The sequence below is a fragment of the Lemur catta genome, chromosome 5, assembly GCF_020740605.2.
Source record: "Lemur catta isolate mLemCat1 chromosome 5, mLemCat1.pri, whole genome shotgun sequence".
NCBI lineage: Eukaryota > Metazoa > Chordata > Mammalia > Primates > Lemuridae > Lemur > Lemur catta.
The window spans coordinates 30,248,312-30,271,664 of NC_059132.1; the positions used below are offsets into that span (position 1 = coordinate 30,248,312).

General features: G+C 54.1%; 1 protein-coding gene across 1 annotated transcript in view; it reads right to left on the reverse strand.

Annotated features, from left to right (window-relative positions):
• NDST1 (N-deacetylase and N-sulfotransferase 1) overlaps positions 1-23,353 on the reverse strand; it is a 42,603-nt gene that overhangs the window by 17,687 nt on the left and 1,563 nt on the right. Inside the window, 6 exon segments of the mRNA XM_045551379.1 lie at positions 928-1,080; positions 1,082-1,114; positions 1,820-1,974; positions 3,092-3,179; positions 6,799-7,293; positions 13,602-14,498. Coding sequence (XP_045407335.1) covers positions 928-1,080; positions 1,082-1,114; positions 1,820-1,974; positions 3,092-3,179; positions 6,799-7,293; positions 13,602-14,114 — 1,437 coding nt within the window. The 5' untranslated portion in view covers positions 14,115-14,498.

Consider the following 23,353-nt stretch of genomic DNA (forward strand, 5'->3'; position numbering starts at 1 on the left):
ACAATCTGGCACATCACCCGTCTGTCCTCAGCTACCCACCTGCCCTCACTTGCTGCCCACCAGCCGTACTGACCTCCTAAGTGGCCCTCAAACACACCCAGGACAACCTGCCTCAGGGCCTTTGCACTTGCTGTTTTCACTGCCTTGAACGCTCTTCCTTATATAGCAGCATGGCTTATTCCCACAAAGGCCCTCCTAACCACTTCATTTAAAATAGCTTCTCCTGGTTGAGTGCAGATGCTCATCCCTGTAATCCCAGCACTTTGGGAGGCCAAGGTGGGAGGATCGCTTGAGGACAGGAGTTCGAGGCTGCAGTGGGCTGTGATTACACCACTTTTCTCCAACCTAGGTGACAGAGCGAGATCCTGCTTCTAAAAAACACAAAACAGCCCCTCTGCTCTCCCCTCTTCTCTCCTCCCACACTCCTTATCTCCCTTCCCTGCTGACCTCTCTCCACAGCACTTATCACCATCTGACCGCACCTTACACATGCATGAGCACACTCTCTCCTGCCCTAGCACATCAGGTCTGCAAGAGCAGGAACTTTTCTCAGTTTTGTGTACTTCTGTGTCCCCAGTGCCCAGCAAATGGACCTATGCATGGTAACAGCTCAAGAAGCATCTTTAAATGAGCGAACAAATGATTGCAGCAGAGCCCTGTGCCACGTCCTCATCAGAAACCCCTTTCAAGCATGCCCACTCCTTGATTCTCTGTCACAGAAGCTTAGAAGGAGCTCATGGAAGGGGCCGGACTGGCAGCCCACCTTCCCCGGGGGAGAGAGCCACAGATGCCAGAGCAAGCGGCAGAAACTCGTCTGCAGCCCCTAAGCCACACTTCCCAGGATGGCACGGGGGCACACACACACATGCACCCGACAGGCTGTGCCCACCGCCCTCCCACCTCCCGTGCTGCCAGGGGCCCACTTACCATGATGCCGTTGTGGATGAAGCCGCGGCGGTAGCGGGCTGGCTTCAGGTGGGGGTACTCCTCCGTGCTGGTCACGCGGATGCCCCACACCTGCTTCCAGGCCTCATACAGCTGCACGTGCACGGGGTACACGCCCGAGTGGTGCGGCGCCACCCGCGTAGCCCATGTCCGTGGGAATGCCGTGCTCCTGGGGAGAGGACGACCAGGGCAGGATGAGCCTGGGGGTCCTTCCCCTTGGGCCTTCTTCCCGCTTATAGAACGGGAGAGAGAAATCAGAGGCCAGAGGGCAGGGCAGTGGTCCAAGCCCTCACGGTACAGACGAGGAACCTGAGGCCCAGGAGGGAGGGGGAAGTGCCCAGAATCTCAGAGCGAGTGACTGGCAGAGCTGGGACGGGAACCCAGGTCTCCTGCCTCCTGGTCCCCGCACGTGGCCTCCAGCGCAGAGGACTCAAGCACCCTGTAGCAAGGATAAAGGACGGGGCCTTTTCCTGCCTCTTCTCGCCTCCACTCAGCTGGGGGGCCCAGGCCAGCCTACCTGGCACCCAGGGCTCAGTCCCTCCTCATGGAGCACCTCCTCCAGCTTTCCGGAGCCTCCTGCCCTAGTAAGAGCTTGGGCTCAGGAAACAAACAGGCCCGGGCTTAAGTCCTGGCTGGACCTCTCAGAACTGGTGTGACCCCGCTGAGCCTCAGTTTCTGCTCTGTAAAGTGGGGCTATTCTCTGGAGGCTCAGAGGAGACAATGGCTACAAATGCAGCTCGCCCTGGGCCCTGGCACAGAGATGTTAGCAAAAAGCCGTCAGAGCAAACTGCAAAGGCAGTGAGAGGCCGGCAGTCCAGACCCCCAGCCCAGCCCCTGGCCCGCCCGACTCTGCCCCGTAGGGAATCTTACTCACGACAGCGAACTTCTTGTTCAGGGCCATCTGCTCGGCCAGCACAGACTGGTTGTGGAAAAGGTGGGGCTGCATGTGGCTCCACATGTGGGGGAACCACCAGAACTCCTTCACGTACGACAGCAGCAGGTCGTCCCCGGCGTCCTCGGCATCAGTACCTGCAGCCCGGCACAGGCAGCTCAGCCCGGCCACTGGCCGTGAGGCCCCCCAACCTGGGCCTGTGCCCGGGAAGGGGAGCACATGGCCGCGGCCACCGAGGAGCTGCCTGGAGTGACAGCTCTGAGCCACAGCACAGGAGCAGACAGAGCCCCAGTCCAGAGCCCTGAATTCTAGTCTAAAGCATGCCCTTGACTCAGTGAGGGACCTTGGCCAAGACCCTCTCCTCTCTGGGCCCTTGGCCCCCATGTGCAACATGAGGTTCAGAGTCGATGCTCTCGAGGGTTTCTCCCACCTCTGATATCCCTGCTCTGATCTTATTCCAACAACCCGACCTGGGCCATCTGTCTTCTACCTACTGATCTGCAGCAGCTCTCTGTATACATACAGGATGCTTGGCCCTCTGCCTCATTTGTATTACCACAACCCCCTCTGATGTGCTGAGGGTTACGAATATAAAAATGCAGACAGACCACCAGTGCAGAATCACTCCTATTTGCACTTCTCCCCCCTCTGAATTGCTGACTGATACAGTTTTGCTGGAATTCAGGAGAGGCTGTCCTCACTGTGGGCTGAGCAGCAGAAACGGCCACTGCAGATGACCAGCCCGGGGGCTGCTCCCTCTTGCACAGTCCCTGAAGGCAGCAGGTGAGGAAGCTGAGAGCCCGAAAGAGGAAGTAAGTCGTGAACCACACAACCCACAGCCCTCAACCTCAACCCTGAGGCTCTACAGTAAATTCAGGACATTTGCCATCCTGGGGTGGGTAGAAGTACAAGGCATTTTCACTTTCTATGCTCTGTATTTCTGTAATGTTCTTAAAATTCAGCCAGTTTCTTTTATAAGAAGAAGGAATACAAATAATTTTAAAAGGTGGGGGGTGAGGAAGAGACAAGAGGGAGAAGGTGCCCCATGCAGGACAGCACAGCCTGGAAGGCCAGGGAGGGACGAGCGGAAACCCCTGTTGCTGCTGCTGCTGCAGCTATCCTCGGATGGCCTCTGCCTGGGGCTGTGACTGCTCTTGAGGGCTGCTGGCTCCGGAGGCCCATGTGCTACCCTTGTGGCACAGTGCTTTGAGGAACCCGTGGGAGTTGCTTTAGGGCATGGGCAGGCCCACTTACCTGTGTGGAAGAATTTCCCTGAGTAGCCCAGGTTGAAGGTGAAGTTTGGGATGTGTGTGCGTAGCTCATTCTGGGTGTCAAACAGGGCCTAGGGTAGGCAAAGGAGAAAGGAGGGAGTGAAGGGAGGCCAGGAGCTCCCTGCTGCTCCCACCCAGGGCCCCAGAAGCACCCTGCTGCTCCAGGGCCAGCTACAAAGTTTGCAGGGCCCAGTGAAAAATGAAACTATGGGACCGTTGTCCACAGAGGATGAAGAATGTCAAGACGGCAACAGCAGAGCATTAGCCCATGCACGGGCCCTTCTGAGCACAGGGCTGCGTGACCGACAGGTTGCACCCCCACAAAGCCAGCCCAGTGCCGCCTCCTGCACCGGGCCTCCGGCCAGAGGAGACCTGCACCCCAGCCTGGCTCTGCTCTGGGTCCTTGAAAAAGCTTCGTAACTTCTCTAGGCCTCGGTTTCCTCAAGTATAAAATAAGGATGATAATATCTCCCTCATGGGGCTCTCGGGAGAATCAAGTGAGATACTGCGTGTAAAACGGCTAACGTTTGGTAAATGATGAAAAATGGTGGCCACTGCCACATCTGTGGTCACTGCCACGGTGAGCCTGTGTCTTCACCTGTCCAGGGTGAAGGATTTCTCCTCGGTGGTGGAATGCGAGGCTGAAGTCAAAGGCTCGTGACCTTTCCAAGGCTGTACTGCGTACCCAGCAAGGCAATGCTCCCAGGCACGGCACACCCAGCACTTTGCAAGTCAATGAAGGGATGTCGACACTTGTGAAACAAATGGACAATTGTACTCTGGGGTTAGGGCTCCGTGATTCACAAAGCTGCTAAGAAACCCCTAAGAGCCTGCTATTAGGATACTCTGCACACTGAAAGTCCCCGCCGTGCACTGCCTAGGGGACGTGCACGCTCCAGCTGTGTGGCCTGGAGCAAGTGACGTGGCCTCCCGAGCCCAGTGCTCTGCTCTACAAGATGGGATTCACAACAATACCGACCTCACAGGGCTGTCATGAGGACCAGCAAAGCGCAGAGAGGGCCGAGCACGGGGCCTGGCAGCCACCGAGCCCTGAATAAGCGGCTGCTGTTGGTACTATTCAAATCGCGCTGCACAGCCAGGATGGTACAAGCTAATGAGGCGACATTTATGTCTCTGAAAGAAGGCTCAGTTGTAGTCTGCGCTTGGGATTAAAGAGGAAAACACTCTGCCCTTTCTGACTCACGAGGATGTTTAAGGCAAACGAGACCCTGGCTGGAGAAGCACTTTGCAGTCTGAACTGAGCTGGGTGCACGGAAGAGGGCGCCTCTGTTTGTATTTTTTCTATTTGTATTCTATTTTTCTATTTATAGTTTCTATTCCTATTCTTCCTTAGAAATGGCTCCAAACTGCTATCATTCCTCACATTTTAAAAACGGGGAAAATCAGAAACCAAAGAGGGCAATCCAGGGTTCACGGGGGGCACAGTAAGCCCCGCAGCCTGATTTCATCGTGGGGTCAACCCAGGACCACAGTCTCACCTGGACTCCCCCTAGACAGGTAGCAAGGACCTGGGCTCTAGCAGGAGAGAACAAGCTTGGGCTACCAGAAGAAAATCCTAAGTAGAAAACAGAGCAATCTACTTTGCCAGAGGTAGGTCGCGGCATTGCATGAAGACAGAGTTTGGAAGGCTAAAATTTTCTTTAAACAGGGGAGCCCTTGGGGGAATGAAATTTCAGGAGGAAATACGATTCGTGAAAGCAGACCAGGGCAACACCGCCCTGTCCAGCTGAGGCAGGTGCCTGGAGGGCTGAGCCTGGCCCCCTAATCACCCCTCCTCACCCCTACCCTAGCTATCCAGGCACCTCTGGGAAACCCCTGGGGCACAAGGGGAGACTGAGAACCTCCTATGCACCCTAGCATGTTACAGCTGAGGCTCAGAAACGGAAAGGGACTTGCCCAAGTCACCTAGTCAATCAGGGTCAAATTGGGACTTGACGCAAATTAGGTCTTGACTCCCCAGACAGTGTCTGCTCCCCAACACCATCCTCTCTGCTCTTCTGCTCCGGAGGACTGGGGAAGGGCAGAGTGTTCATTCCTCACCAAGGCAGGGGACGAACCCCACCAGGACCTTCCTTCCAGGCCAACCCCTACCAGTGATCTTAGGTGGACGGAGAACACAGCACCCTGAATCACTCAGGGAGAAAAGCATGCCTCTTGGAAGTCTCTTTGTAAAGCCTCCTACTAACATCAAAGCGAAGCCTTAGTGTGGTGCTAATATGTTTCTAACACTTGCTAATCTCCCATAAGAGAGAACAGGCTGTCGGCAGGCTGCAGAGTCTCTCTAGCATTTAATCCCCCTGTTTTGTTTTCATTGGATTTATTGTTAGGGTGGCCCTCTATTTATGGCAACCGATCCTGAGTTCCCATTTACACTAGGATGCCAGCTCCTCTGCGAATAACTTTAAGTAAAATAGTGAGTAGATGGAAACTGTTATTTTAAAGATTGCTTAATGGTCTTAATTTGGAGGCTTCTCTTTCACAGTGATAGTTTACATGTCTGTAAAATTTTGTGGTTTACAAAGTGCTTTTACATATAGTTTTGTTTGGTAAACACTTTTTGAATGAGACACGTGCATTCCACTATCTATATATACCTCAGTTAAAATATGCTTTATGTATGATTCAAGCTCTCATTCTTGTTTTAAGAGTTTTATAGAAGCTCTGACATTAACATAAACTTTTTTTTTTTTTGAGATAGAGTCTCACTCTGTTGCCCAGGCTAGAGTGCTATGGTGTCAGCCTAGCTCACAGCAACCTCAAACTCCTGGGCTCAAGCAATCCTTCTGCCTCAGCCTCCCGAGTAGCTGGGACTACAGGCATACGCCACCATGCCCAGCTAATTTTTTCTATATATTTTTAGTTGTCTGGTTAATTTCTTTCTACTTTTTGGTAGAGACAGGGTCTCACTCTTACTCAGGCTGGTCTCGAACTCCTGACCTTGAGTGATCCTCCTGCCTCAGCCTCCCAGAGTGCTAGGGTTACAGGCGTGAGCCACCAAACCTGGCCTTTTTTTTTTTTTTTTTTTTTAGAGATAGTATCTCTCTGTCTCCCAGGCTGCAGTGCAGCAGTGCAATCATAGCTCACTGTAACCTGAAACTCCTGGGCTTGGGCTTGAAGGATCCTTCTGTCTTGGTCTCCCCAGTAGCTGGGATTACCACTGGCTAATTTTTTTTTATAACTTTTTGTAGAGACAGGGTCTCACTATGTTGCCCAAGCTGGTCTAGAACTCCTGGCCTCAAGCAATCCTCCCACACCACTGGGAGGATCACTCCCAAAGTGCTGGGATTACAAGCATGAGCCACTGTGCCCAACCATAAACATTTTTAAGAGTTAAAAACCGCATTTAAATTAAAAGGTGAAATTTAATTTTAAATAACACTGCACAGCTCCCATCTTTGTGTTTCAGTGATTGGGTCTCTTCTTCCGTAGATACTGAACTCTGCACCCCAGGTGCAAAATTCCTCTATATTCAATACTTAAATAAAATTTTAAATACCACCTAAGACAATTAACAAAAAACAACTGGCCAGGGTAGGCAGCGGGAGTGGGACTGTACTTTAAATAACTAAGAGCACAGGGGGGCTACAGACCAGGCAGAGTCCTGACGGCTACACGAAGGTTTCACATTCGTAAGGCCCTGCCTCGCCCGCTCTGCCACCCCGGCCTTACCTTCACATCCTCCACCTTCATGCGCGTGCCTTCTTTGCCCACAAAGATGTCGTCGATGTCTACCAGGATGTAGCGGTCCAAAGGCAACGAGAGGCGCTTCCCGGTGAGGAAGGCCACAGCGTCGACAAAGACGAGCTTGTGCAGCCAGAAGTTGAGGTTGTTGCCAAACAGCACGCGCTGGATGCCGTCATGGAGGCCCAGGTCCTGGACCACGGTGGCGTGCAGCGCGGCGTGCAGGCCGGCATCGGCGCCCAGGTGCGGGATGGACTCGGACGAGCGTGTCTTGGCCAGCAGCACCGGCTCGTAGGTCGAGTGGTTCGACTGGAACACGGTCCAGTCCTCGCCGGGCAGCACGCCCTTCTCCACCTCGCTGGGCCGTGTCACATAGAGCAGCGGGGACTTGGGGTTGATGCTGCAGTCCTTCAGGCCCAGGTTCGAATGCAGGAACAAGGGAAAGCCCTTGAGCTGCGCGCTCAGCAGGCTGTTCTCATTGGCCTGCAACCAGGGTGGGTGGCAGGAGTAGGGAGGGGGAAAAGCCATCAGATCCAGAACCCCAAGGGACCCAGAATCTCACAGGTAGACCACTAACAGCGACATCAACAATAATCACCAACATTCATGGAGGGCTCGCCATATCCCTGGCCCTGTGCTCCGCCCTCCCACAGTAATATACTGGCGAACACGTATGACTCACTTACCAAAGCCTGGCACTGGGTTCCGTGCACTTTGCATGCAGGAATGCTGTCAATCCTCCCAGTGACTCCATGATGGAGGTGCTGCTGTCATACCCATTTTACAGATGAGGAGACTGAGGCCTGGAGAGGCTAAATCACAGAGGAAAGCCTAGCAGTTGAGAGCATGGACGCTGCCAGACTGCCTGGCTTTTGGACAAGTTATGTCACCTCTCTGTGCCTCAGTTTCCTCTGCTGTAAGATGTGGCTAAGAACAGTAAATACCTCTAGGGTGGTGGAGGATGATCAGTATTAGTGCTGGCAAAGTGCTCAGAACGGGGCCCATGGCATGATCAATCGCTCATTCAGTCTTCACATGGGCCTGGTTATTCTGCCTCACAGTGAGGAAACTGAGGCTTGGAGGGAGCTCTGCCCTCAGGAGCACAGGGGTCAGCAGGAGCCATGACTCACAGACAGGAGGCCTGGCCCTGGTGCCTCATACCTGACCACCAGGCTCAGCTGCCTGGGGCTGCCCTGCTGGCTTTGGCCACATAACCCTTTCTTCAGGAGAAATCTTACATGGATGCCAACGTATTAATAGAATATCAAAGAGGAGGTGTCTGCTGGGGGCTGGGGGAGCCCCACAGTATCCCAAATTCCCCATATCTCCCTAAAGCCCCTGAGGCCACCCCCTCACAGGAGTCCAGCTCCCATGCCCACCCAGTCACTGCTGGCCATGGTGAGGTCTCTGCCTCCCTACTCCTCCCAGGGCCTGCTGCTGCCCAGCTTCCTGGGGATCTGCAGACAGTGCCCACAGCCCCCCATCTCCTCTTCCCTGGGCTCACAGCCCGTTCCCTCATGCCCTTCCTCACCCTCCCGGCCTGCTGCCTCCGGATATGGTACAATTTGTCCTTGTTCCATTCTGTCATCTTGGCCTAGCAAACTCCTGCTCATCCTTCAAAACCCAATGCATGTGCCCTCTTCTCTGCACTGGACTCCCTGGGACCACTTTCTTTCTTTCTTTCTTCTTTCTTTCTTTCATTTTATTTTTTTATTTCAGAATATTACGGGGGTACAAGCATTTAGGTTACATATATTGCCTTTGCACCGCCTGAGTACAAGCGTGCCCCTCCCCCAGACAGTGCCCACTGCACCCATTAGCTGTGAATACACCCATCCCCTCCTCCCTCCCCCACCTGCCAGACACCCGATCCTGGGACCACTTTAAAGCCTCAGCTGCAGCACTTCTCACCTCAGCTGCTGCACTTTCAGGGTCTCTCTCCGACCAGCCTGCAACCCCTTGAGGGCAGGGACTATGTTGTTTCCACCTTTGGACCCCTGGTGCCCAGCATAGGCCTGGTACCCAGTGGGAGCACAAAGTTTGATGAGTAACTGGACTCTTTAAAAGAATGAAAGAGGAACAGACAGCTGACAGGAACCTGGCACATGAAAGCTGTTCAATACAGGTTTCATCTGTTCATTCCACAATTATTGACTGGGCGAGACACTGTATTAAGTGCCATTGATACAGTGAGAAAAAACAGGCATGGCCCCTGCCCTCATAAACCTTAAAGACAACCAGGGAAGAGAAGCATCCATGAAAAATCACAGGAATAAACACAGAACTGCAGCGTAGCGCACGCTGGACAGAGGAGCTGCATAGCTATAGAAGAAGAGGTTGCTGGGCACAGTCCATTGGCTCAGGAGGCAACTGACTGTACCTGAGACTTTTAAGCTAACAGTTTAAAGAACAAGTAAGCACCAACTAGGGGAAAGGTAGGGACCAAGTTCCAAGAACAGCAAGTGCAAAGGCCCTGAGGTAGGAAAGGCCTCAGCATGATCAAGGAATAGCAAGAAGCCAGCAGAGTGGGGCAGAAAGGTCAGCTGGGGCCAGACCTGCAGGACCTTGGAAGCTTGAAGTGGCAGCAGGAAGCCATCAAAGACTTCATCAAGGTGTTTTGAAGCCTGGTGTGACAGGTTCCAATTTGCATTTTTACAAGATCCACGTGGGGTGGGGCAAAGCAAGCGTGAACAAAGGGCACAAAATGAGTTTGGAGAGGGAGACAGGGTCATGTGCAGGGCCCTATGGAGGGCTACTCAGGGGAGCACTGTACGAGGGCAGGCAGCACTGTAGGAGGGTAAAATCTCAGCTGAGCCTTGTGCCCAGGTGCAGAGTTGCACCTGTCCAGAAAGGTGCCTTTTACTAATCTCCAAGTGGAAGTGCTTTTTTCTGACCCCCAGAAAGGCTCTGCAGGGCCCTGACCTTGTAAACTGCAATAAGGAGCCTGCACATCATTCTTCAAGCACAGAAGTACCTGCCAGCTCCCCACCCTGTCCTGAGCCAGCCTCGGGGTGAGGCCCAGTGCACAGCCCAACACTCAGAGGCTACCTCCAGGCGTCCCATGACCCCAAGCCAGCACTGGCCAAGTACAGGAACTGCTCAGGCTATGTGGGGGCAAAAGCAGTGGGGGCCAGAGACATTTCAGGCCCTGCCTATCACCTGCTGAGGCCTGGGATGCCACACTGGACCACGGGTGCTGGGGGATCCCATTTCAAAGTCCCAACGCTGAGCTGACTGCCAGGGGCTGGCAGCCCAGCCAGCTGCCCGGCCACCGAGGAAGGGAGAAAGCCAAGTCACTGATGGCCCAGCCCAGCCGTGGAAGGGAGTAGGGAGCCTTGGCATGGCAGAGGCCGGCCCCCACAGCAGGCCTCACCCCAGGAGGAGCAGGGACATGCTCAGAGTGGAAGTCCCTCCCGTTCCTCACCACTGAGGACCCACTCAGGAGATACCAAGTCTTCCAGTGGGGTCGCCCAGGCAGAGGAAGGAAGAGCCCTGATCCGGGAATGGGGAGGTAGCGGTCTCACCTAGCACAGACTGAACTGCTAACCAGCTGGATGCCCTTGGGGACCCCGCATCTCCTCTCTGGGCCTCAGGCTGCCCATCGGTCAGTTTGCTCTCATACTGGGTTAGAAGCAACAAGCTTGATTATGAAATCCTAGCTCTATGACCTACTACAGACTGAGCGTCCCTAATCTGAAAATTCAAAATGCTCCCAAATCCAAAATCTGAGCACCAATATGATACTCAAAGGTCATGCTCAAAGAAAATGCTGATTAGAGCATTTCAAATTTCAACATTTTCAGATTAGAGATGCTCAACCAGTAAGTAGAATGTAAATATTCCAAAATCCGAAACACTTCTGGTCCCAAATATTTCGGATAAGGGGTACTCAATCTGTAGGTAAGTCACTCTGGAAAAGCCATTTAACTTTTTGAGCCTCAGGTCCTTACTGAAAATGAGGTGCCTACTTCATGGGGTAATTGTGAGAATTAAACACGTTAGTGCCTGGAAACAGCAACGAGCTCAGTGTCCAGCATGCAGTAAGTGCTCAAGGAAAGAGGCCAGGTAGCCTTTCCCAGACCTCTGCCAGGTGTGCTCGGCCCCAGGGCACCTGCAGTTGCAAGGCTGAGGTGTGACAGGGCCAAGAATTGGGGTTCCAGGTAAGGATGACCTAATTCCCACCCTCTAGGACCTCACAGGGTCACATATTCGTCAGGGCCCCAAGACAGCCAAGGTGCTACCACTGCTGCGTTTGCTGACCTTGGAGATGACAAAGCATGACGGCTGCTCTCAACTGGCTCCAGGAACCAGGCACTGGGCTTAGTGCTTCCCGCCTGCTGTCTTGTTTTATCTTCAATACAGCCCAGTGAGGCAAGGGTTGTAATTGGCCCCGTTTACAGATGGGTTGAGTGTCCTGCCCAAAGTCACTCTACTTCTAAGTGACAGGAAGATTGGAACCTTTCTGGACTTTTGAGCCCCTACTCTCGCATTGCCCTGGGAACCCAGCGCCGGGGGAACTGGCAAATGAGAGTCTCAGATTCCTGAGTCCACAAACATTCCCCATCTGCAAGCCCCACACAGGGTGCCAAGGCTGGTCTTGCAAAGAGCCAAAAGAAGCACCTTGACCACCAGGGGGCATGCACTCGAACGGAAAAGCACAGGCCGCTGCTCCAAACCAGGGAGGGGTCTCGTCTTATGCAATAGGGTAGGAAGAGCACGAAGTCCTGCAATTGCCACTGACCCCACAGCGAGACTCTGAGCGAGTCCCTGCCCATCCTGGGCCTCCTGTTCACCTTCTAGAGCAAGAAACTGGGGCTAAATAGGGCCCAAGCCTCATTGTACCACCTGCCCGAGGACCGCAGCCCTCGGCCTGGTCCCAGAGACTGCGGGAGCACCGTGCACTGCGTGTACCCTCTGACGCAACTTCCCCTAAGTAAACGGTACGTGAGGCTCCTGGACTCATCACACAGTGAGGAAGGCTAAGGCCTGAGAGCCAGACTGCCTGAGTTCAAATCCTAGATCTGTACTTATTAGAGATGTGGGCTTGGGCACATTCCTTAACCTCTCTTAAATCAGGATGCCAGCCACCTGCCACGCAGGACAGTTCATTGGTGCGAAGGGAGTTAATGCACGTAAAGCACGTAGATGGCGCACGGCACTGAATGGACACTCAATAAATGTTGGCCATCCTGACAAGAGCCAGGCCTGGGGCTCTGAACCAAACTTAATGAAGTTCATGGCAGCAGAGAGTACAGAGTCCAGGAGAAAAGAGAAAAACAGACAACGGCGACAGTCCAACTTGATGCCACTACAAAGCCATAAACCAGGCCAGCGTCCCCTGAGGGTGCTCTGTGAAAGAAAGGGTTTTGTAATCAAGCCCGTTGGGGAACAAATCTCAACGGGCTGCTCTACTGCGGGACTTCGAAGGGCCTTCGCTCTTGGCTCACGGTGCCTTTTTAGTGGCAGGGCTTCCTTCTGTGTTACTGCGCAAAAGAATATGTGGTGAGAAACCCTCCACTACACCAGCCCCCTCCCAGCACCGAGCACAGGCCCATGCAGAGGGCTGGGAAGGTTCAGCAGGACTGGGCACCCCGCAGCGGGCATGGGCACCCCTACCCATCTCCTGCTCCCCCTTTCCTCACTCACGCCAAGCGAGAGGCTGCTTTAGGACCTGTGCACTTCCTGCTTCTTCTGCCTGGAAGGCTCTTGGCACAGGGAGCCACACGGCTCCTCCCCGCTCTTCTTTCAGGTCACTCATCAAAGACGACTTCCCTGACTGTTCTATCAAAAATAGCGTCGAGCTCCCACACCCATTACCCTCTGTGCCCTTTCCCTGCTTTGTTTCCTTTTGTATTAATCACCACCTGCCACAGCCTAGGTTTACTTGTTCACTGCCTGTCACCCACCCCACTCCCACTGCACTGCAATGCCAGCTCCATGAGAGCAGGGGATCTGTCCATTCCGATCACCCCTGTGTCCCCAGTGCCTAGCATAGGACCGGGAACACTGAAAGCGCTCAGCAAATACTTTCAGAATATAGGCACAAATGCCCTCCAGAGCACACGACTGGAGTCCCAGTCAGCACCTGATTTCATCCTGCAGATCACAGTTCTCCAACCACAGCCTCTGGGTGCCCCACCTACTGTTCACAACCTCCCCTCCCCAAGGACAGAGTCTCTCCATGACACCCTTCAGCAAGGACCCCAGAGCAGCTCCCCACCTGCCCAGTGGGATTTCTCTCCTCTTTCTCCCAGTGCAAAATGGCTCTGGGTCAGGAGGTGCATAAACTCCACACCCTGCTGCAGCCAAGAAGAACGAGCATGGGATGGATAGCCCACACTGTCTACGTCTGGGTTCAAATCTCAGCTTCCCCACTCACAGGCTGCATAGCCTCAGATTAGTAACCCAAACCCCCCTGAGCACTCGTTTGCTCATCTGCAACATGGGGACAGAAGCCCCTCTTGGGGAGAACTGCCATGCAGCTTTGGGGTACCTAGCAGAGCATGCCCCTCCTATCTTGCACCCACCCCCGGGGCCTACTTTAGGCAAGTGCCTGTTGCGTGCTGGACCCCAGGTATGGCAGGTGGTCCCCTACCGTGCTCCCCTAATACTTATAAAGCACTCACTGTGCGCTCCGGGTGCTTTGCACGTACGTACCCGTTTACCTTTCCCAACCACCCTGGGAGGTGCCTGCTGCAATTACACCCACTTCACAGACGAGAAGTCTGGCACTCACTCACGAGTGTGGCGATGGGGCTCTGAACAGTTCGGGGACGCTGCCCCCTGCGTACCTTGAAGAAGCCAATGATGCCCACGCCGTAGGCCACACAGTACTTGTCCAGCAGCTCCCGGTTCCAGGCGTCCAGGTTGACATACTTGAGAATATTCTCATAGATGATGAGGGCGAAGCGGCCACGGCCCTTGTCTGTGAGCGTGGGCATGTCCCCCTTGCCCGGCGCGATCTCCGTGCGGTACTTGAAGCGGCTGGACTCCAGGATGGCCACCACCTCCTGGCCCAGCTGCGAGTAGAGGCTCTCCACAAACACCAGCACCAACGGGTCCGTGCGGGAAGGGGTGGCTGCCTGCACAGGCTTGAGCGGCAGCAGGCGACTGGGGGCCACGGGAGGCAGGTCCCCACAGTCGGGCTCAGAGGCATCCGCCGAGGGCTCCAGGCCCCGCTTCCAGCCATATAGGTAGTAGGCCGAGATGAAAACGCTGAACAGACAGAAGACGAACAGCAGGAAAAGGACAGCCTGCGGGGACACGTGCCGACACAACCTCCGGAGGCACGCCAGGGCAGGCATCCTGGCCCCCGAGACCTTGGCCACCGGAGGCCTGGCCTGCCCTGGCCACCCCAAGGCCCCACACAGGGGACACGAGAGTCGTCCACTGACCAAGAAATTCACAGAGACTTCGGAAGCGAGGCCCTCGGTGGGCAGTGGGAGTGGAGGATCCGGGCCCCTGGCCCTTCCCCCCAGCCAGGGGCGCAGTCCGCAGGCTGGTCACGCTCCTTCCTTCCTCTGCGCCCCTTTATGTCACCATGGCAAACCCCCTGGTGGTCCTGTGCAGAGCAGAAGTGCCCCAGGGCGTCAGGGCCTCCTGGGGGGTCTGGGCAGTGGGCCAGAGGACCCTGGGCAGGCCTGGGGATGTCGCATGACACTCACTCCGTGGGGCCCACGGGGCTGAGGCTGTGGAGAGAACACGAGAGTCAGAGCGTGGGCTTCGGGGATCAGCTGACTGAGGACACACAGGACCTAACCCAGGTGGGCCCAAGGTCAAGTAGTGCTGCCCAAACTGGTTGCGTGACGTGGGACAAGCTCTTTAATTGCTCTGAGCCTCAGTTTCCCTATTTGTGAAATGTGGCAAGCAAATAGTACCCATTCTCACAAGAGATTGGATATTTAACAATGGATATAAACAATGTTTATAAATGACTTAGAGCAGTAGCTAGCACCTGGCATCTACAAATGGTAGTTGCTATTATCAGAGTCCAAGGCTGGGCCAAGAAAAATCCAGAAGCGGGAAGGACAAAGAAAGACAATGAATACTTGCAAGGCCTGAGAGCTACAGGTGGAATTCTAAATACTACCAAACACCACGTCCTCACCATCTTCCTTCACTTCCTCATCCATTGCTCACCCTGAATGGGCCCAGCAGCCCCATCTGACAGATGAAAAGACTGAGTCTTTGGCAGAAGCAGCCAAGCCAGGACTCATAGCCAGGATTCGTGCCCTGGCTGTGCGAGGGAGGAGTCATTGCACCTCTCGAGCACCAGCGAGCTCCTCTGTAAGATCACCACCCCTGCAGCACCGACTGTGGCCGAGGGCTAACTGTATAAACGTGTCTGAGGAGCTTCATACAAGAAACACTCAGAAATGGCAGCTGACATATTTGTCCCTAACGCAACCAGGCACTTGTCATCCTCGAGCTCTGGGCCCACAGGTGCACACGGCAGCCCAGGACAGCAAGTGACCAAACACCCTGTCCGAGGATCCCCAGCTTGCCATGGGATGGGTGGGGAAGCTTCCCCTGCATTGGGCCTTCTTCCACCCCGGCAGCCAGAACTCTGGGTTCCAGCCTGCCCCCCTCAGCCTGAACCCACAACCCAGGCCAGGCCACCTGCACTCATCTCACCGGAAGGAGCTGATGAAGACCCACATACACCGCACAAAGGCCCTAACTCCCTCACTCCAAACAACAAGCCCAAGCACAGCCCTCCGGTCTCCCTTAAACATGAGTCAAAGCCACAGGGAATGAGGTTTCCCAGCAATCCAAGCACCTTTCTGTCAGCTGCAGCTGCTGAAAGCCGGCAGGAAAGCTCCCCAGGACCAGAAGGGAAGGTGAGAGAGCCTGCCCTGCGGCAGCCGGGGTGGAATGCAAGGCTCAGGCCCGGCCTTGGGGGTAAAGATCTTTGGACTTCTCCCCGTCCCCAAGACTGTACGGTGTCTTGGCTTGGTGTGCTTGGCGTGGGCACAGCATGCCCCAGACCCCACAGCTGTGCTTCTAGGGATTCATCCTAGAGGTACTTACTGCAGAAGTGTGTAAAGATTTCCCCACAAGAATACTAATCCCAGTGCTATTTATAATAGCAAATGCCTGACAATAGGGGAATGTCTTTAGAAATTATAATGCAAGCCTGTGATGGAATCTTAGGCAGCCATTTACAATATGTCGAAGAAGTACATTCACTGACACAGATATATAATTACCATATATATTGTTAAAGCGGAAAACATTCATAAAACAGTTTGTACGTATGGTCATATTTTTATTAAACATTTTTGTGCATAGGCTAGAAACTGGTGCGAAATACAAAAAAGCACTAACAGTGATTATCTCTGGGTGATTTCCATTTTCCACTTTTTGCCTGATAAATGAGGAGATGGCTGGGACAGCAGGTCTGGTCCCGGCTCTGCTATGAGGCACCGTGTGACCTCAAGCATACCCTATCGTCGCTTCCTGCCTTTTAGAGGGGGGTTGGGGCAGATGATTTCTGGGGGCTCTTCCACCACTGATATTCTACATTTCAGTCACCGCTATGTGCCGACACCCTGAGGAAGCAGAGGTAGCCAAAAAAACAATTATCTACAGTGCAGCAGGACAGACGATGAGTGTCACAGTGGGGACAGGGAAAGGTGTTTGGGAGAACTGAGGGGTACTTAACCCCTCTGGAGGGGGTATGGGGGACTAGGAAGGCTTCCTGGAGGAAGTGGCACCTGAGCTGACCAGAACAAGAAGTAAGGGCTGGCCAGGGGTAGGAAGAGGGAATGGCACATGCCCAGCTTGGAGATAAGGCAGCACTTTCCGGGGACTCCCTGCAATCATAGCTGAGAACAGTGCAAGAAGGTGCAGGTGTCCTGGGCAGATCCAGGAAGCCTGGGGTGACTGGTCCTGCTTATGCCCAAGGTGCACCATGTTCCATTTGCCACTGATATGGCAGCCTGTCGCCATAGCCGAGCCCCACCGCTCGACCTGGAGCCAGGACAGAAGCACAGTGGTGGGAGGTAGGCATGCCCTGATGGTGTCCTGCCCACGCTGGCCACCAAACCCCACTCCCCGCAGGCCTGAGCGCTGCAGTGGGTGGCCCTCCCGCTATCACAGTAACAGCCTATCGGCACGTTAATGATGCAGTCCACTGAGGCCCAGGCATCTGGGGGTCATGGACCCCTGTGGGAGTCTGACAAGATTTTTCAGAAATAAAAAATATGCACATTTAAAAAAGACGCACATGGTTGCCAGAGGTTGGGGGTTGGGGAGATGAATCAGTGAAGCAAAGAGCACTTTTTTGGCAGTGCAAGGGCTCTGTCTGATGCTACAGCGGTGGACACATGCTATTCTACATTTGCCCAAGCCCATAGGACGTACGGCACCAGGAGTGAACCCTAACGTAAACTGCACTCTGGGCGATAATGGCATCGTGTCAATGTAGGTTCAACAGCTGTCACAGATGTGCCACTCTGGTGGGGGGCAGGAGCATACGGGAAATCTCTGTACCTTCTTCTCAGTTATGCTGCAAACCTAAAACTGCTCCAAAAAATAAAGCCTTCTTCTCACAGTAGTGAAGGACGGCATGTAAAAAATACAATCGTGCGTGCACACACACACACACACACACAGACATACTGGAAAAAGCAACAATTTCAACATGTTCAGAGCCCCCCTCAAGCCCATCCATGGAACTAAAGTCCTAGATTAACAGAGGCCACGAGATACATGTGCAAAATGGAGCTCAGGGCTCCATCTTTCAAACCCAAGCTCCACCACCTCGTAGCTGTGTGATCTTGGGCCAGTTATTTAACTTCTTAGTGCCTCAGTTTCCTCCTATGTAAAACAGGAAAATTTTACATATTTCTCAAGGTTGTGAAAATTAAATGAGCTGATACATAAAATGCTCAGAACCATGGCTGGCACACAGCTGCTATTATCATGTGCCCTTGTTGCTTATTTAACATACTCACAAAGCACTTCCCCTCTCACTCATCCCTAAGTCTGCAGCCCTGTGAGTCAGGCAGGGGGAGCATGCTGGCTCCTGCCACAGAGGAAGGGAAAGGCCTGGGGCAGGTGAGCCTGCTCCTTACACGGAGGGACCCGGGCGGCCCAAGACTGCCTCCTCCCCTCACTGCATGCCTGAAAAGAAGCTTCCCCTTTGGAGGCCGGGGCCTTCCCCAGGAGCTAGATGGATGGATCCACAATTTGGAGCCAGGAGGCTTAGGATAAGGCTGTGGCAAAACTCAGGCCACACAGAGTGCAAAGTAGCCCCTGTCCCCAGAGTAGGTGGAGGGAAAGCCAGTTGCTTTGTAAGCAAAGTGCTGACCACCCAGCTTGCCAGCAAAGGGGGGGCCTCCAGCACAGCCCCCCTGCAACCCACCCCAGGCCTGTCGCCAGCGATTCCAGGCCCTCCCCACCCGCCTGCACTCCAGAGCCCCTGTGGCTCAGGAGTAAAGAACTGGGGGGCTTCTAATCCCCCTGGAGCCACCAAGGCCTCAAGGACAGCTGGGGCTGGGGCCTCAACGCCCCCCACCACCCTGGCCTGCTGGGCCTTGCTGACATCTCCACCCCTGGACTCCAGCCTCTCCCAGCCAGTCACCAATATCGGTCAAACGTCTGGGCCTTTGCTGATGAAGTTCCCATTGCCTGGAATGCCTCCGCCAACCCCCTGGGATACTTACTCATCCTTCAAGATCCCGGTTCCAAAGTCATCACCCTCTGAAGTCATCTCCAACCCCCACCCCCGCTCCTACCCCCAGTCCCATTCCTCAGGCTCCCGCCCCATCCCCACCCCACAGTGCAGGACCCTGGGGCCAAAACAAAACGCAGATGTTGATGTGTTCTTTGGCTTACGGGGCATTTTTCTTTAATTTGGAATTTGTTATTAACATTTTAAAATTAGGAGATTTTATGTAGAAATCAGAACACGTAACTCCTCTTTCAAGAGGGTATGTTCCGGTGACGCCGGGCACATCCTCACCAGAGTGCTCGCCTCACACGGGCTGTGCGTCCTCCAGTTGGCACAATCACCGTCCCCTCTCTACAGCCTCACAGCCAGCCTCCCCCCTTGCCTGGCTTCCTGCCCAGCCCTTGGGTGCACCTGAGCGTGTGGTCTGTGTGCAGTAAACCTGGGGCGTTTCTACACACGGCTCTGCCTCCTGCTGCCCGTGGAGCAGGACTGACACCTCTCCGTGGGGGGCCCTGCCCGGCACCTGGCACACAGAAGCCCTCAGCAAGGAAGTGTCCTTTCTTCCCCCTCCCCCGATGCCTGGGTGCCACTCAAGGGCAGGGACCAAGTCCGATGCATCGTGGAGCTCCCACTCTTCCCAGGACCACGTCCATACTGTGGATACGAATGAATGAGCAGCTTTAGTATTTACAAAGAGAGGAAGCCTCCAAGGTGAAGTGACTTAAGTGACTTGCCACAGTCACATGGAAACTGCTCTTTTTTTTTTTTTTTTGAGACAGAGTTTCACTCCATTGCCCGGGCTAGATGCCACGGCGTCAGCCTAGCTCACAGCAACCTCAAACTCCTGGGCTCAAGCAATCCTCCTGCCTCAGCCTCCTGAGTAGCTGGGACTACAGGCATGCACCACCACAATCAGCTAATTTTTTTTTATTTTTAGTAGAGATGGGGTCTCCCTCTTACTCAGCGATCCTGACCTCAAGCAATCCTCCTGCCTAAGTCTCCCAGACTGCTAGGATTACAAGTGTGAAACACCACGCCCGGCCTGAAACCACTAAATCTTGACTCAAACAGGTTTCCTTCCTGACTTTGCCTTTGGTCTTTTAGTCCTCCATTAAACTCAGGGGTTTCTATAATAAAATAATAATAACACCATTATAATTATCATCATTATTAATACTGCTACCACTGTTAGCCTGGCACTGTGCTAAACATTTTCATACCTCATCTCATTTAATCATTACAATTAATCCTGTCATTATCCACATATACAGTTGAGGAAAATGAGGCTCGGAGATGTTAAGTCATTTACCCAAAATCACAGAGTGGCAGGGCTGAAATTTGAACCCACAGCCCATGAGGAGGAGATAATTCCAGAGCCTGTGGGGGAACCCTGGCTGGGGGTAGGCAGGAGAATGAGGGGGAACCTCAGCCACCCAGAACCCCAGCCCTCAGCCAGGCTCCCACTGCACTCTTCCAGCCCTAGTCCCAGCTTTCCCTGCCAAGGTGCTGAGGATAATGAATGAGATGCTCTGGTTGTCATGGAGACGCCATGGCAATGCTGTACTTTCAGGAAATAACCACGGTAACCGTGGCCACTGCTCTGGAGTTGAAAGTCACTCCCCATTCCACCTCCCCACCCAAAAATGCTCTGGTTCCCCACAGTCCTCCCCAGGATTCACAAGAAAAAGGGGGCTGAAGTGCAAGGACCGTCTTACAGAGGAAGCTGTCCAGAGACTGGGACCAGGAAAGGGGTCTAGCTTGGGCCCTGGACAAATGGGTGGGCTCCAGGAATGAGACTAAGAGTTCCCTAGGAGCAGAGACTGAGCCAGCTGTGCCCAACTCACATGTACTAGGTGCCTACTGTGTGCCAGCAGACCTCCTGGAAAGGGCTGTGCGCATCACGCTAGCGCACCCTAGCGGTGGCAGCTGGCATCACCGTTAAGGACTCTGACTGGAGCCAGCCTGCCTGGACTTGAATCTTGGCTCCATTATTTACTAGTGCTATGACCTTGGAGTAAATCTGTCAACCTCTCTGAGCCTCAGTTTGCCTAACTGTAAAACAGGGTTTATACTACTGAACTATCTCACAGGGCTGCTGCCAAGACAAAGAGAAATGATGTGTATAAAACACTGAGTTCAGTGCCTGGCTAATGAAATGATTATCCATTAACAGATGTGGAAACTGAGGCTCAAGAAGGAACTAATCCAAACTACATATCAAATTAACAGTGGGTGGACAAAGAGAGAAGAAGGGAGGTCAGGCTGAAGCCAGAGGGGAAGAGCAAGAGAATGGGCTCCAGGAAGAAATGAAAGGTTTGAGATCACACTGGGAGTTGGGAACAAGCAAATGATCCGCTCCCTGTTCTTTATTCTGCATTTATTGAGCACCACTAGGTACCAAGCACAGAAGTAGGCACTGAAAATGCAGTGGCCAACAAGACCTTCCCGCAATGCTTTCTAGAGGTCTTTGGGCTCCAGGGGTTTAGGTCTCTGGAGTGATGCTGCTGCGGGGTGAATGGGCAAGGTCCCCACAGCCCCAAATGCTCACCCAGCTCACATTTTATTTCCAGCCTGGGTCCTTCCTGACCACGCCCCCTGCAGGCCACCCTCCTCCAATACACATACCACCAACACACAACTGAATTCACAGGCAAACTCACAGGGTAGCGACATGCTTAAATGGTGTTATCACAGGCATGGGGACAATATGCACAGGGGGTAGGGGGGTGGCTGAGAGGAGGCCAGCGCAGGAAGAGCCCTGCAAGCAGGTTCAAAAGTATGTGAATGGGCACCCGGCTCAGGCGGGGACTCTGAGCAGGGACTCAGCAGGAGAGGAGGCGGTGGTGGCTGCAGGACCAGGCACTGGTAGCCACATACACACCCAGGGCCACTCCCCACAGCTGACCCAGCCCCTCCCAGCCTGTCACACCCCCAGCACAGTCACACCACCCCCCAACCCAGGCACACCCACAGCTGCCCAGCTCCACCAGCCACCCTGCCACAGCCTGCCCCACCCACCCACCGCGTCCAGCGCTGCAAGGAAAATCCTCCACATTTGCTTCCCAGCTGTGCGGGAGTTTCTCCAGTGCAATTGCACCCCTGGGAGGCCAGACCAGAAGCAAATCCCTTCCTCTGCTGGAATTCACTGCACGCCCCCTCCCCCACCACTCCTGCAGTGCCGCCTGGCTGGGTGCCAAGCTGCCGCCTGTCAGTCACCCCACCCCAGTCCAGGGCCACCACACCAAGGGAGGGGCTGTGGGAAGTCTGGCTCAGAGTCACAGGGCCACAGAGAGCACAGTCCACCTTGCAGTAAGCACACGGGGACACGGGGGCCCAGACAGGGGGAAGGGCTTCCCTGCCCTTGCACTGGCCAGGCCGGCCCTACTCCCACCTACTGTGGTCCATTTTCTTGTCCATTAAAACCCTGTCCCTCCTTCAAGGCCAGCCCCAGCAGGGAGTTGGGCTCTGCTGGCTGTGTATGTCAGAAGTCCTAGCTGAGCTCTCCTGCTCTGCATCCCACCATTCAGTGCCAGGTGTCAGCTGCTGTCATGACAACAACCAGAATGCTGGTCTCCAACTTCACCGAAAGTTTTCCAAGGAACAAGTGGTCTCCTGCCCACAGTAGGTGCTCGAGAGCAACGCACCCTTGCCAATGACATTCCGCTTTGTGAATCCGCTCCGAGGCAGCTCCAAGCTAAATGCATTACTAATATTAACTTCCACTTACGAGACACACTAGGACTGTGTTACACACTACTATTTCACCCTTAACACAACACCATGACCTATATTCCCATTTCACAGATGAGGAATTGAGGCCCAGAGAGGGCCGGCAACTTGCAGCAGCCCACAGGGCTAATGGGTAGGCGAATGGCAACTTCAGCACAAAGCCAGAGCCTGGCTGTCCCTCTGTCAGCTCCATAGCCCCTCTGTGCTCACCCGAGACAGCTGACACTGGGGTGCCCCGCACACCCCATTCTCTGCTCCCTTTGAATAGTTCTCTTTCTGTTTTTGTTTTCATCCATGCTATGTGCATTTTAACATCACAAGCAGCCTCTAATAGCTCCTTCTTGGAAGCAGCCCCATATATCACCCATCGATCAACAAGCGGAGCATAGAGCTCAGGTTCCCTCCCTGGTTCTCAACTGCGGAGCTGGTTCTGGGTCCCCTGGCAGGGAAGGCCCAGCAGAAAACCTCGGCAACTTAGACCTCACTTGTTGAGAATTTGTCTTTCTTCCAACAGGGCTTCAGTTGAGAGTTTACCTTTGTACCAGCTCTGAAGAAAAAGTTTACCCAGCAAACAAACTAGACAGCCTCAGGGGGAGGGGGCTGCGTGGAGACAAGGCAGGCCAGGACCAGCGTCCTCCAGGCCCAAGGACAAGCTCCCCAGTCCCATCGAGCTCCTCGCACTGACCAAGGCTGTAGGGACCATGGCAGGAGATGCCATTCAGTGGCCCAGGGAGCCTCCCAAGACAGGGCTCCTCTTCCGCCCAGATGCCAAATCTGCCTACAGCAGAGTCAAATCCATCCCAAACTATTTTTCTTAGGCTCAGATCAAAATCAAAAGAAAGAAAACATTTCGCTACAGATACCATAACCTCCCTCGCAGACACGAGCCAACACTGACCGAGCTCCTGCTAACTCAGGGGACTATCCTAGAAGCTTTCCCTGCTTCACCACACTCAACCCTCCCCGCCCCACCGCCCAGAGGTGGTGTCGCTGGCATGTGCACTTTACAGACAAGGAAATGGAAGATCAGAGAAGGCAAGTAACTGACTCAACGTCACACAGCTGGGCAGAACTGGGGCTAGGACGCCCCTTCCAGCCCTCAGAGCCCCTGTTTATAACCCCTACACAGCCCTGTTG